Raw genomic sequence first — 15339 nt, forward strand, 5'->3', positions numbered from 1 at the left:
GCCGTGCGCGGCCTCAGGGTCCCCTCACGGCTCCCGGCGGGGCGGGCGGGGATCAGGTGCGGCACGGGAGGGGACGGGGCAGGGGCTGCGGCGCGCTCGCTGCACGCGGGCGCGAGGGGCGGTGGCGGCGGGCGCGGCCGTCACGGCGCCGTCTCCGCCCCGCGCCCAATGGCGGCACCGCCCGCTCCGCCCGCCCCGCCCCGCCCCGCGCGCCGCGGGGTTACTGCCGGGCCGGGGGCCGGCCGGCCGCACACGCGCCTCCTCCGCCTCCGCCTCCGCGCCGCCTCCTCCGCGCGCCGCGGGCCGGGCAGCAGTGGCCGGCGCTGGGCGGCCTTGGTGAGGGTTGCGTTCCCGTCCCGGCTGGCCGTGCCCATGGCGTAGCCGCGCTGCTGCGCGCCTGCCCCGCGGGACCCGGCGTGGACAGACCTGCCGCCTGGTAGGTGAGGCGGCCGCGACCCCCGTCCCAACAGCAGCGTTTCGGGCCGGGCGTCCCGCAGGAACGCGCTGTCCGCTGGGGCGGCCGCGGTGTGTGCGCCCCTCGAGGTGTCACCGTGCCCGGGTGGGCGGGAGGGTCCCGGGGGCCGGTGCGGGGTGCGGGAGCTGCCGGGGCCGCAGCGTGAGCAGCGCCGGCAGCGGCTCGTCCCTCGGCACCGTGCGGGCTGCGGGCTCTCTGCGGGAACTGAGGGGGAGCCGAGAAGTGGGCGGCTGGGGAGGGGAGCTGCGGGAGCTACAGGTGTCCCAGTGACAGTCACTGTATCTGGCTGGCTGGTACGTGCTGGGCAAGTTAGGGGCTCTGAGCGAAATCCGCCGCAGAGGTTCGCTCTGCTGTGCGCTCGTGTGTCTTCGCACCCTTCTGAGGCCAGGTGAGAACTCGGCAGTGTACGAGCATGAGTCATTTTAGTGTAAGTAAGCAGAATATAAAGGCCAGTGTGATGTCTCACATGTGTTGATGTTCCTTATGTATGATGTCCCTTAGTGCTATTCCACTGAAGAGTTGTTGACATGTGGGAGTTACTGCTGCATATTTTGCAGGACATGTACTGGAGTCAAGTCACTGCAGGTTTCTGAGTACAGCTCTCCTAGCAATAACAAGAATGTGGCTTCAGTATTAGATGTAAATTAAGTAACTTTTTAAACACGAGCTTTCCCCAGTTTCAAGTGCACTTGTAATTCCAAAGTCAGTGTCATTGGTGTCAGACGGAGCAGGATGTGATACTTCTTGTCCCTTTCAAAAAAAAAAGACTTCTTCAGATGTAGTGTGCATGTGCAGTTATGCCTTTTCCACTTGCTGTGGATTTAGCCAGATATAAATCGTTTTATCTCATTTCTATTAAGCTGTAGGTGTTAAAATTGATTTGCTGTCATTTATTATTTTCTTGTCTAATGTATGATCATTAGCACAGTTCATTTTTTACAGAGTATTTCTGATTGTAAGTTATTAGAGAGACACTTGGATGTACAAATACCATGATTTTGTTCTAAGAAAAAGTTTTTCTGGTTGGGTCTGTATTTAAACTAATCTAAGTTTATCTACTTTTTGTTTGGTGAGGTTAAACAGGCTGATATTAAGACCCCCAGTGGGGAGAAAACCCAAAGTGAGAGAGCCGCCTTCTCACTAACTGTGACATCAATTAGGTTTGTCTCATGGTGACCCAGAGAACTGATACTGTTGTAGTCTCATATGTGGAAGACTTTACATTTGTAAATGAAATGTCTTCTCAAGACAAAATGTTTGTTTATTGCTATTTACAAAGATTACTTTATTTGCCTTACAGTCCATGCTTTTTTCCATGAGTGCCTGCCACAGCATGAGTTGGTAGCTGAGTTTTAATTAGCACTGCACAGGTGTCCTGTCAAAGGATTCCCAACAAGAGTGTTAGTAAAATGTTAGTGGAAGATGCTTGTTCATTTGAAGAGCTCCAGTTTACCCCATGAAAGCTTACAGGGCTTGAGTTGGAGCTGAGGAGGAGCTGCTCTTCGAATGCAGACCTGGGGAGGAAGGGAGGGATGCGTGTTTGGAGGGGGGCAGGTCATTGGCTTCCTTCAATGAAGAGTCCTTTACTCTGAAACTTGCTTCCCCCAATTGTTTGCTGCAGTCCAACTTTTTAAAGTTTAAAGTGACACTTCAGATTTTTCTCTCTTGACATGCTTTCTGTCTCTGGGGAGATCTTTTTTTGTTGTTGATTTTGATGCGTGTTTTGTGCATCCAGAGCCTCATCTAGTCAAAGCGTGTGATATCCACCAAGGATGTGAATGGTTTTAAAAAGTGACTTTCAGTTGTTGCATGCAAAACTGATTTTCATACCCCAGCATCTTGATGCCTATCACAGGAACAGCGTTTGGAAGTCAATTGTTAAACCAGCAGGGGGAACACAAAACTTTGTCTATGGAGTCTTTCCTACTATCACAGTTGTAATTTATGAAAACTTTGGGCCTATACTTTTGGTAGTATTTTTTTAGAAGGTGAATATTAATTTACTTGGAACACCCACGTACATCAAAATAAACACATTGTTTTCAAATACTTATTTATAAATTTTCTCTAGTAGGCATATCTCCCATTCTTCTGAATGCAATTTTTGTCATATTAGCCGTTAATGACTTGTAAAAACATTAGAGGTTTGCTTTAGTGAAATTTCTCTTTGAAGATGTTTGAAGTGAATTAAACCCAAGAAATTATATTTTGAGTAATCCTGCAAAGTTTCAGATAATGAGCTAAACAAAATATTTTCACAGTGGATCTCTTACTATGTCATATTTGTGATTGTATATAGACATCTTGAGAGTTCAAGTTGACTTGCAAAGCAGTTGCATTCTCACAAGAAACTATTTCTAGTATTTAGAATTTCCATAAGAGAAAATATTTTTAGATATTCTTTTAGGTTTTAAGAAGTCATTACTAGCTTATTCCTCTAGAGGTCAACTGACAGTCCCAGCACAGAGCAATAATGGTTTTCCTTTTTGATTTATGTTGGCATGGTGAGTAGGTCTTTTGTACCAGGAATATTGAATATCAAGGCTGTTGCCAAAGAAGATTATGTGGATGGCTTGTACCAATCCATATTGCTTTCTGGTCTGTGAAGTCTTTGCTGCCAAATACTGAAGGTATGGATGTACAAGCAGATGGCTGAATGCAAAGTGAAGAATGGGAATTTGCAGCTCTTCCCCAGTAAGGGCTGGGAAACAGACTCTTACCCACAGTAAATGTGGGACTCTTGCTGCTTCTACTTGGGGTTAAATCACCTTCACTGATGGTGGGATAAAAACATACCAAGGTGCATTTGCAGTGGAGTAGCCAATTTGCTGCTTGTCAATTGTATCTTCTACCAGCAATAAATGTAACAGCAAGTACAGACACCATAGCATTCAATTGGAATTAACAGTCCCAGGTCAGGTTTAAAGCAACTATGTAGCTCTGGTTCTGGAATGGCACTAACTGCATAGTGAGGTATAAAATATATGTATATATGTATGTATATTTATATGTATATAAAGTATATGCATATTTCAGTGACCAGGCATAGTTCTCCAAGAGCATTACATGATGTTGCCTGCTGCTGAAGGTACAAAAAGGTGTATGTTAAAGTCCATTGGCAGCCTTCATCTTATGTTGTTTTCATGGAATCCCAAAACTGTCTCTCCAGATGGTTCTCTGAAATCCTGAAGTATGTAATTTGTGAAGCCAAACAAATTTTTCCTTCAATGTGATTTGAAAATAGCGATAAATCTTTGCCTAATTTATCTTACAATTATTTTCTCTGATACCTCCAATAATATTGTGTTAACATTTAAGACATGGATTACCAAGTCTTGGGTCATATATGTGAATCTCAGAAAATGCTCTCCGGGATATAGATTGTGAATGTCTTTGCAGTCACATAGCTTTTGATCTAGTTCCACAAAGTATTTGTGTATTATAAATAAGCATTACTTCTATAGCAGTAATATTTGTGGTGATTTGCAGTGGTATGCTAGTTTCTAGCCACTTCCAATAGAAGCATGTTTTGCCATAAAAATGTACTAGCAAAAAGTAGAGTAATTGGAATTGCTTTATCCATCACAGTGGATTCGCATTTTTTTGTGCTGGCAGTCATCCAATAGAGCAGCATTTCTTGTGCTATTGCAGCAACAATTAACTCTGTGGTAGCCAAAATGAAAGATTTACACATCTCTGGAAATCGTGGAAAGAGGGACTTTAAAGCTGCCACTTACTTTATATTCCATATTTTTTATTTCAAGTATCACAAAATAGATCTCTTCAAAGAGGAACTCACTTTATGATCTTCATTATTTTAGTAGTCATATTTGTCAAGTTCAGGAGAGACTATTTCATATATTGCATTTTAAGTGTAATAACTCTTGATTTGTACTGCTTACAAATAATTATGTCTTGGAAAGTATGCTACTTTCTGATGTTTCTATAATGAAATGAATGGTGTTTTTGAGGAAAATGTGGAAATAATAATTTCATCTTTGTCCTGTGAATAGTACTTCAAAATGAGCTACACCTGCTTATTATTAACAATTTTAATTATATTATATTTAGCACTTCTTTGTAATTATCTATTTAATTTCAGTATACTAGTTGGCCAAATTCAGATTTTTTTTTCTTTTCTTTCCTGTTGCAAGATACTGTCAGATTTTTCAAGTCAGCTGAAAAGCAGGGCCTCCCTCTCTTTTAGATGATTTCAGTTGTGACCTTGCAAGAGACCTGTTTAGATTGCAGGAGAACAGCTTATCTAGAGGTCTTGGGTCTGAAACAGGTTAATTATAGAGCTACAGTGTAGAGGTTGTTTTTCTGCACAGAATGGAATGGGGGCTGTGATGCATAAGGTGTTGTTAGTGATTCTAAAGAATAATGGCAATTCACCTACTTTCTAATTCTCCTTTGTAAGCATAGGCATTTTCTGTTGGAAATTGGTGAGTTGTATGAGTCAGGGACAATAAAAAATCCCACAGTATCCAGTGAGCTTACTGTGTAGTATAAATTTGCTGAATTCATGTATTTCTTTGCCAAGAAGCTGGAGGTGAATTGCAGACCATTATGTGTTCTTTTGCCTTAGATTGAGAAGTAAGTTGTTAGACTGTAGCTGCATTTGACACGGTGTGATTAAGAGCTAGGGTAATGTTTTATCACACATGTGATACGTTGTTTTGACGATTATTTGAGTGGAACAAAATTCTGTTCTGCTTTACAAAGCAGCAGTTGTGGTATTTGAAAAGGTGAGCCTTTTCTTGTAATAAAGCTGTTGCATTAATGAACCAAGTCACTCCTCCAGTATTGTGTTCTGTGATAGATTAGTTCCTCCCTCCAGTTAAAATCACCATTGTTTCTAAATACTTGTAGATCTGGTGATTTGGTTTACTCCAGTGAGAGGGGTAGCAATTTCCTTCTGGCAGAAAGATGCACAAACTATTTATATGACTACAGGAATTTGTTTCTTCTCCCATACCTATGCCCAAGACTTTTTTACAGTTGTCATTTATACATTTAATGTAAAATTATTAAAGGAGATTCTGAATGGTGAAGATTTTATGGGAGTGTATCTTCATTCTGAGTGGAACATGCTAGTGATTCATACCTTGACTGAAGCAAATTCCCAATGGACTGCTTATAAATAAAAATTTTATGAAAAAAGTTTGCTCCAACCTGAATGTGTTTTTCTGCTGAACAAATGGAATTATACCATTTATTTGACAGACAGGGAAAGGGTAGATACCCCTACACAAAGAGAAACTTCCTTTTGACTCATTCTTTTAACTGTGTGTCACTTTTAGGACTTTCCTATTTGTATCTGTATTCCTGTCTGTAAGATGTGCTGCTGAAAGTTTAGTGGCTAACAGTTAACTTTTGGTAAATGCATTTATCTTGCATTCTTGTTTAGCATCCTGAAGAAATAATCTATTAATCTGCCTGCCTATTAGAGTTTGCCTTATTCTAGAGATCAAGAGGCAGACTTCTTTTGTTGTTCTGTTTTGTTTGGTTTTCTTCCAAAATGTGGGTTTGATGATGCATGCAGTTAACTTTAAAATACTTAGTAATTAATATTTCAGCTTGCTAATTTACTTCTTGTAGTATCTAATAGCTCATGGCAGTGAAGAGGGCTGGTTTCTATCACCTCATCCAATTCCCCTGTAATGGGAACTGCTGATTTTCAATCCTGTTCACTTATTTACTATCTTTTTTGTTTGTTTTACCCTTCTCGAAGACAATTGCATCCTTGTGAATTTGTTTAATGCTGTAGTCTTCCTTTTCATCATACTCTTTGTGGGTTTCTCACAATTAATCCATACAGTTTCAGTTATTTATAGGACATGGTTTCAAAACTACTTTTCTAAATGTGTAGAGGTCATTTCAAGATTTAAAATCCACCAGTAACTGATTTAGTTAGTTTTCCTGATAGGAAGGTTCGAGGTAGAATTTCTAGATGCAGTCCTAAGGTTTTGCAGCTCAGTCTTGAAAAAAGTAACAGTGCCAAGCATTCATTAACAGCAATTTGCTGAAATCTCTTACCCTAAGTGGAAGAAGCCTTGATGAATTTTTGGTAACTTTCCATCCTGCTGTGGCTTCAATTCCTCAGAGATGCCTTCCCTAGGGTTATATCTGTCTTGATAGGTACATTAGAGCTGTTATCTGTTTAGTTTAGGTGTGCAATTAGAAACTCAGCCAAGTAAAACTTTAGATAAATTAAATTTGTGTGAAGTTGTTGGCTGCTACTGTGCTTTTGAAGCATAAGATAGTCCGGTGCCAAGAAGCCTATTCTGTTTCCAATTAGAAACAATAAAAAAGTTAGTAATTAGTCCAAAGAAATTTAAATATGAGATGGAAAGCTTGTCGAGATGCTTTTTCATACAAGTTATGATGATCGCGCTCAGTGTGAAGATTCCTTTTTCTATTGTTTTTATTTAAGAGTAAACTTTTCAGAAGCAGCAAGTTTCATTTGAAAAACATGAGCTTGGTTCCTGTCAGTTGTGTGAGGTATTACTGGTTAATTGGGAGCTTGAGTTTTATTTAAATGTACATTTGAGATTTCTTGGGTTACTCTGGTTTTATACGTGTATGTTTCTAGTAATCTCTGCTTTTTTTTTCTTCTCTCTGCTTCAATGTGTATCAGAAAGATGGCATATAATTTTGCTGCTGGTATTCCCTGGTAAGATCAGTAAGATTGCTTGTCCATCTTCTAATTAGAAGCAGGAAGCAGAATGCCTAAAGTAGTGTTGTTTTTCTGGGCAGGTGTTGAGGGGGTGCTGTTGTGAGGGCCAAGGTCCTGTTATTACTTTTTTCCCTGTGAAATAACAGAGTAGCTGAGAGTTGAACTGAAAATATATGGTTGAAGCTGCTATGAGATTGCAGATTGCTTGGGTCATTACAGTGTAAGAGCTGTGCAGCATCCCAGCCTCTTCTTTTCTCCACTCCCTTTAGATATGTCCTGAGGGCTCTATGATAAAGTAAAAAAAATCTAATTGAGTACTCAGATTATGTGTGGGGTGTTGGGCTTGTTGAACTCTGTCTGCTGTGCCATCTGTGCTTCCTCCTGTAGAGGTTCAGTAACCTCTAGGAATTTCTCCTGTAGTCCAAAAGCAATCTGTTCCAGTCTACTCCTTGTGGAAGTCTTGTATACTCTTTCCACTAGAAGATGTCCGAATGCACTTCCTTCCCTTCCACGTATTGAAACCCTCCTGCATCCTGATCCTGTAAGACTGTTCTCTGGTTTACACTTAGTAAGCAAAACCTTGCCCTCAGCCTAGGAAGTTTTAGCTGCATACCTCCCTGTGTTTGGGGGAAGGGAAGTCCTGGAAATATATAACAGAATAATTTTTGTCCTGTTTCTGTAAACTGTTTCTTACTTTTGTGCTCTATTATGCAATGATTCTTCAGCTGAAACTTGCAGTGCCTGGTGCCATCTAAACTCACAGCAATAAAATCAGGTGATTAAAAAAAAGTTGTGAAGCTGAAGGGAAAATTAATTATGAAATTATACTGAGAGTAGACCCCCCCCCATCCAAACTGGAGTTTCATTCCAGCTGTAGGCAAAATATGTACCAGGTAGCAAATTCCCTCTACAGTATACTGTTACTAAATAGGTGGAATGGTTTCACATTTTTATTGGACTTATTTGTATATATTTTCGTTCCTATAATTTGGCAGGCCACATTGTAATAATTAACAAGAAAATAAATAAACAAAATACTAAAACAAAGTCACATGGAATAGTGGGGCACAATTACTAAATGGCATAAAACATCTTCCTTTGGCACTCTTCCAGTTCCCATAGCCTTTAACTGTGACTTGTTGAAATGTCCCATTGCAAGCACAGCAGCATGTGAACTGCAGGACATCAGAGTTACTTTTTCCCTGGGCTTTTTGATATGTCAGGATTTTTAGTTTTATTGCTATTCATATATTCCCTGAAAATGAAACCACTTTGTTTCTAAGCCAGAATCTGTCCCCTTATAGTTTATGAATAAGTTGCTATTTTGAGTTCTGAATGGTGGGACTTTGTGTATATGCCTCGGACACAGGCATTTAAAAATATGTACAAGTTTTCAATTCCACATGAACATATGCTAATCCTATTAATCAACTTTCCAACTTGTATGTGCACAAATCATGCAGAATTGACATGATAAATGTCAGCTAATAAAAAAGAAGTCTTCAAAAACGCATTTTTAATAGGAGTAAGATTATAAATAAACTCTTTCACTATTCCTAAGTTTATATAACTACTCATATAATTAACAATTGGTGGTTTATTGGGGTTTTTTTTGGGTTTTTTTTTTATTTTTTTTTTTTATTTAGCTTGAGTTTGGGTGTACTTGATTACAAATGGTTGCTTTTTTTACATGGCATGCATGTATTCGTTGCATTTACATAGGGAAGCAACTTGGACAAATGGAAGAAAAACCAGCTGGATAAGTGAAATGGTTGCCATGAATAAAACAAGCAAACAAAAAGTGAAAAAGCTTTGGCTGTGGAGGTGGCCTTGGATGCCCCAGAAACTTGGGTTCACGTTGCTATGGCAAAACAACACAAAGGGACAGATCCTGCTGGCTTTGCTCAAGTATCTCCGCTCACTTTGTTGGTACTTGTGATGTGACTTAGAGGAGGAGGAGGATTTTTGGCTTGCTTTGGTAGAGAAGTGTTTGTTAGCAGTGTTGTAGAGAGCTGGGCAACCTCTGGCATCACATGTGGAAAGAGAAGGGAACTACCAGAGTCCGTGCTGATAAGGAGGAGAGGAAGTGGAAGTTATTCTTCAGGCAGTAAAGGAAAAGTTTAGACAACAAGAAGGATAGAGTTAAGGCAGGGGAGGAGCTTGTATGGGAAGGGTAGGTGCTGATTAATGAAACAGATGGTGGCTGTTGGGGAAAGGGTTTAAGGAAACAGAAATAAAAGGAGTAAATTAAACAATAAGATCCCAACTCAGCAAGAAATGTGGCAAATTCCTATGCTAGAGAAGCCTTTAATAGGAAACAGAAATATCCCAGAATCTGTGACTCTGGCCACCTGCAGGTTGGAATGGGCAGAGAAGCTTTGAAGAAGTAAGCAGAAATGAATTTACCAATAGAAGAAAAGTGTGTAAAAGTTAAAGCTAAGGAGATTGCTGATTTCAAGAAGAGTGCTACATAATAGATACTTGGCTAGAAGTACAGAATTGGGCTGAGTAGAAAGGTGGTCAAATGTCCTGAAGCCTGAGCCTAATCCCAGGGTGTACACTTGTTTATTTTCATTTATAGTTCTTCAAGCACTTTAGAGCAGAGTCCCATCCACTTTCTGGAGAGCATTAGGCTGGAGTGGGAGTGGATACATTTCTACTAGTGGCAGAACAGTGCAGAATGTAATTTGTTAGTGACAAGCCATCCATAGACCACAGAGCCTTATGGTCTGGGAGTGCCTGTCGATAACTGGAAAATCTGTAGGGAAAGATGTTTTTTTTAAAAGTAAGAATCATGCTTCCAACCTGTGAATTCTCCCATCTTGTAGTACTAAAGGTGACCTTTTAGTTCAAAGGCTAGCTTTAAAAAATCTGTAGACTGACATTCTGAGGAAGATGAGTAGCAGATTTTTACAAAAAATTATTTCTGAATAATTCTGAATATATTGGTGAAAGGCAGACTGAAAACAGTAGTGCACTCAAGTGATTTGTGTTTTGCCTGCTGCTGGCTCTAACAAATGTAGATTGCTTCAGATGCCACTGAATTAAGGAGCATTTGTTGTCCTCTAGCTTAGCATAGCTATGAGATCTGTCCTTCAAGTCAGCACTTTGGTTTCTTTCAGAAGCACCATGCTATTCACTGGGTTCTAGCTAAACTTTATGCATCAAAATTCTCATGGACATCAGAGGCTCCTGAAACCAGATGAAAACCTCATGCTTTCTCCTCTGCTTGTCCTTATGTACTTCAAACTGTGTTTCCATGCCTTCCATTTCTCCAGTCTTCTTTCAAACCTCATAAAAGCTACTAGTAGTCAGGTTCTTCCTGATGTTCCCAGCAGCACATATTCCCGATTGTATCTGCAAATAAATGTTTCTCAAGGAAACATGGTCTTTGTGCTTTTTAGACCCTCACTTTTACCAGGACTGGTGGCCTTTACAACAGCAGATTTTAATGAAAATGACCTCATAGTCTTAAATGGTTTTGATTCAGATGCTCTCTTTTGCCAGCCTTCTTTGCAGCTTGTTGTAGTACAAAGCACTGACATGAAAACGTTTAATAAACCCAGAACTCTCAAGGCTTCTTCTTTCTCTTCCACATTGGGATTTTTTGGTTATCCTTTTAATATGTCCTTTCATGATCTCATTTACAAAAATAGCCATCCAGATATACCCCAAAGGAAAACATGATTCTCTTGGAAATTTCTTTTGAATGTCAAGTTGACTAACAGTTGTGTTTACTTCTTGGGTTAATTGTTTAGACTCCTTATCCCTTTGCACAGCTTTCTTCTCTTATTTCAAGGGAAATATCTTCCTATTTTGTGGACTGGCTTTTCCTACTTTTCCTAGTTTGCAGATTTCACTTTTTTTCCTAGTGACAGCAGGTCTCATACGGAAGCAAAATCTGGCAGATTTTGTACCACAGCTTAATTTTCTCACTTTTTTTTGGTTGTTATTGGTTTGTTTCTCTGGTACTGTCTGGCAGTCACTTAATAGCAGCTTTTTAGTTGATTCCTGTCACATGTGATCAGATTTTGCAAAATGTTGACATATTGCCTGCTTTTAGGTTTAATCTTAAATGAGTTATTGGTAGTGGTTTTGTCTCTTTTGACTTAAATTTCAGCTTTGGAGCTGACAGTTTGGGTATCATTCATCCTAAATTCATGAAGCTCGCTGTCAGTTTCTCACCTTTTCATGTTGTTAGATATTTTATTTGCCCTCCTTTTTAAGTTTGCGAGTACATATCTTCAAGCAAGTGAGGTCACTCTTCAGAAAGCTCTTCCAAATTTTAAATCTTTGATATTCACCCTTCATGAACTGGTAGAATCAGGGTAGAAATTCAGGGCTTTTCAATCATATACTGGCAGCTCTGAATTATACCTTGGAAATTGTCCATGGAGCATTCTGGTTCTTTACCTCCTTGGTCTATAATCCTATTCTAGACTTCTAGATAACTGAGGATAGAGTAAAAAAAATGTGGAAGAGAGAATATTGTGGCTCTGCTAAAGTGTTTCTCCTCCAAAATCTGTGGGAAATTCTGGGGTCATAATTTTTTGATGTTTGCAAGGCTTGCAGGTGTCAGCTGTATTGTCATTTATTAGTTAGCACATGAGAGTTGTTTAACTGGCCTGGTATCTGATGTTTTCAAATCTCTTAAAATAAAGATACTGAGCAGTTTTATGTTTATATTTAGTGTCAAGTGGCATTGAAAAGTTTTCGGGATTTCTCATACTGAGAAATGATGAGTTAAATGTATCAATTTACCCGTCAACCAGATAGAGCACATGTGAAGCATTTCTCCATGCAATAATAAAGGTAGCAGCAGATAACCAAACAAACAAATGTTTATATGTCCCGGAGAAAGTCTGAATACTTAAAATAAACATGTCTGAGGGTGTGAGGACAGTTGGCAGTCTTCAGTGGGACTTCAGTATTAGCTGACAGAAAGGAATCTGGGGCCTCTCTTCCAAGCAGATCCTAACTTGCACGATGTATATAGTGTAAGGGAGCAGCATCTGCCAAGAAGTACTGAAACACAGGGGGAAGAGTACTAGGTTATTGGTACCTAGGGTATCTGGCAATATAAAATGCACTCTACTACTAGTCCTTCAAGAAAGAGTTCTGTTTCTCTTCTTACAAGAGAGATAATTTTAAATATCTAATAACATTTTTGCAAGTTGTATTTGTATTAATATTTATTTTTACTTCTTTCTGTAGGCGCTTAAAGGTCCAGAAGATTTGATTTCCAAGCAACACCACAAATTCCAAAGAAAGTAAATCTACATGAAGAGCCACAAAGCAAGTTGATTTGAGAAGACATAGCATTTATAAAAATGTCGTCAAGTTGTGTGACTTCAGTATTTGCTTTGATGGTTTTGTGCTTTGCAGCTGCAGGTAGGTGGTATTATGCAAATCATGCATTCAGTGTAACTGATTGTGCATATTTAGAATTGTTGATCAGAAATACTTTTCATGTTGAAAAAAGTAGGTCACTTCAAGTTTGTTTATGTCTGTGTTTTCTATAAAATTATGATAGTGATTGCATCATATATGATGTGAGAAACAATGGCATTCCTATAAGAATACTTTCTTGCATCTATGCTCACTCTTAAAATAATTTAAGAACTGCAGTAGTAATGTAAATTATTTAGGTTATTTGCCTATTTATTTTTAATAATTGCATGGTGCACACATATTATAAAGGGGGAGGCTTGATATGGAAGCTTTTGGGAGTGGAATCATGGTAGCTCTGCCAGCATGATGAACTATTGACTCTGCCAAGAGGCTGGATTTAATTCCCCAGGCGCAGGGTTGGGCTGGTGGAGCTGAGGCTGCTAGAGAGGCTCTATAGAGCTGGGCTGACAGGGTGTACCAGCTCAGCTCCATGCTGCCTGGAAGACCTATTTTCTGAAATTAAGCCCTAGTTATTTGACTTGATTAAAAAGTGTGTCTGATAAAACCCCAGAATGGTTCATAATAGATCACTGAGTTTGTCCATCTTTCCTGCCTTATTGGGATAAAACTCACCTAGGTCACTCCTGGCAGTTGTATAACCTGATTTATAGTAAGCCATTAGTGGTGATGGCAAAAACCTTTTAGTAACAGTTGTCAGTGTTAATGGAGTCCTTGTAGCTTGGGAACATACATCACCATTTGAGGGGGTTGTTCCTGTCCCACATTTTGGCCTAGCTGGGGATTTTTAAAGCAGTATGTTGCAATAACTTGTGACAGAGAAAGGAAAGATCTGTGGAGTTCAAGTACCCAGTTTATTCTGTAGTTTCTTCAAGCACTGAAGTGATTGTACTCAATATGTTTGTTTGTCAATGTTCTTTCTGTGGTTGCAAGGGGAAGCCTCTTATGTGTCCAGCTTGTATACAGTGTGGGTCTTTGGAGAAGAGGCCAAGTGGATATGCAGTCAGTCAAAATGAGACAGTGGGAAAAGTGGACAGTGGACAGATGGCTTGCTTAAATCTGAGAAGTCCTCACTGTGGAAAAGATGACCAGCTTTGGAAGAGACAGGGCTGAGCAATTAAATGTGTTACAATTTGGCTTCATTTCATCTTCAGCATGGAAAATTATGTTATTTCAAGCCCTCAAGCCTTGTGGGACTTTCTCTGGGTTTGACCTCCTTGAAGGCATCCATCCAACATTAGTAATTTCGATTGTTTAATAGTACGTGATGCTGACATTTTGCAATAGCTCCATTACAGACAGACTTTGAGCAGTGCAGGGTGTGTCTGAGTGTGTCTGCAGCCTGAGCTGAGGACATCAGTGCTGCTCTTGGCTGAGAAGAGCCATTACTTGAAGCAAATCTGTATCATTCTAGATGTGTAAAAATCTACTTTTAAAGGAAGTGCCAGTGCGGAAAAGAAAAGCTTTTTTAATTGATCACAACCATAATTCTGTTTTACTGCTGAGGAGAATGCTTGCCTATCAGATCAGCTTGCCTCTTTACACCACCTTTAATTAAAACCCACTGATTTAAAAGTGCTATTAAACAGCATTACTGTTAGAAAGTTATTCAGTGTTCAGAAAACATGATATGTCTTTCTTGAAATTCATTGTGGTTTTTTTGGTTTTTACTCCCCAATTCTGTGTTTTCCTCTGGCAAACATTCTTGAAACAAACTCTCAAAAAGCTTTGGATTCAATCAGATGCTTATTTGTAAGTAGAGTCACAGAATTATTTTGGCTGGAAGGGACCTCTGCAAGTCTAGTCCAGCACCCTGCTTGGAGAAGGGTTAGTTTCAAATTCTTTCTTTCTTGGAGACTGATTTTTTTCCCTCTGTCTGCATGGGAAGAAATTAGGTGGAGTAGGAAGGGTCATGGTTTGTTAGGGGAAGGTGAGGAAGCACTGTCTTTGTGGTTTCTGGCTGTACCTGCCTGTATATTTTGGTTTTCTACCATGCATTTTATTTTTTTCAATAAATTCTTCATGAGAACAGCTAGATAATGTTCTTTACAGAGTATAATGAGTACAGTGAGATAAGAGCTATAACCGATGGACGATGATGAAGTGGAAAGATGTTAGGCAGATAGAATTAAAACTGGGGAAGGATGGGTCTCTGAAGGTTATTTAGATAGAGCTTTTGCAACCTGATCTTGAGTTCCTTTAATGCAAATGATTATAGTTTAAATGCAGGGAGTTTGTGTCTGTAGGTGAAGAGCAGGTGGGAGCAAACAATGCATTCCAGTGTGTGGAAAGCTGGCAGAGGCCCCTGAGCTCTGGTCAGTGGGATGGCCAGGACACTGCAGGCTTGGCTCCTAATTGCCAACATGCAGAACCCAGGCTTTTTCAGTCCTGAACCACTAATGTACTAGTGTAAATAAAACTAGAAATCTAAATAAAGTTAAAAAGTATAAATAAAATCCCTTGCTTGTGGTGGAGCCTGGGGGAGGCAGGGGGCAGCATGCCACCTCCCTAGGGTATTGACTTTTATACATTTGAGCCTTTTTCCAGCCTGCTCTTTGTTTCTAAAAAGTGAGGCTGCTGCAGCAGAGCACACTTTGCTTTTGTTTGCCAGTCTTACACTGAAAGTGCTGCTACTGGTTTGGAGGGGTGGGGAGGGTAGGATTTGCTGACACAATAATAGCTTCAACATTCTTGTATTTTCAAGTGTGAGCTAACTTCTAGACAGAATCTGTGTTTTGTTTTGTTTGCTTTTTGCTCTTTAAGGTACTAGTGTGTT

At 40.0% G+C, this 15339-nt stretch overlaps 1 protein-coding gene across 2 annotated transcripts in view; it reads left to right on the plus strand.

The window, feature by feature from the left end:
- The first annotated feature begins 232 nt into the window (after positions 1–232).
- The window catches only part of TGFBR3 (transforming growth factor beta receptor 3), a 106982-nt gene continuing 91875 nt past the window's right edge, over positions 233–15339 (plus strand). For both annotated transcript variants that reach the window (XM_079313735.1, XM_079313736.1), the window contains exons 1-2: positions 233–436; positions 12369–12545. In XM_079313735.1, the coding sequence (XP_079169861.1) occupies positions 12485–12545 (61 nt within the window). In that variant the 5' untranslated portion in view covers positions 233–436; positions 12369–12484. The remainder of the gene's footprint in view (positions 437–12368; positions 12546–15339) is intronic.

Source organism: Erithacus rubecula (assembly GCF_903797595.1).
Source record: "Erithacus rubecula genome assembly, chromosome: 10".
Classification (NCBI taxonomy): domain Eukaryota; kingdom Metazoa; phylum Chordata; class Aves; order Passeriformes; family Muscicapidae; genus Erithacus; species Erithacus rubecula.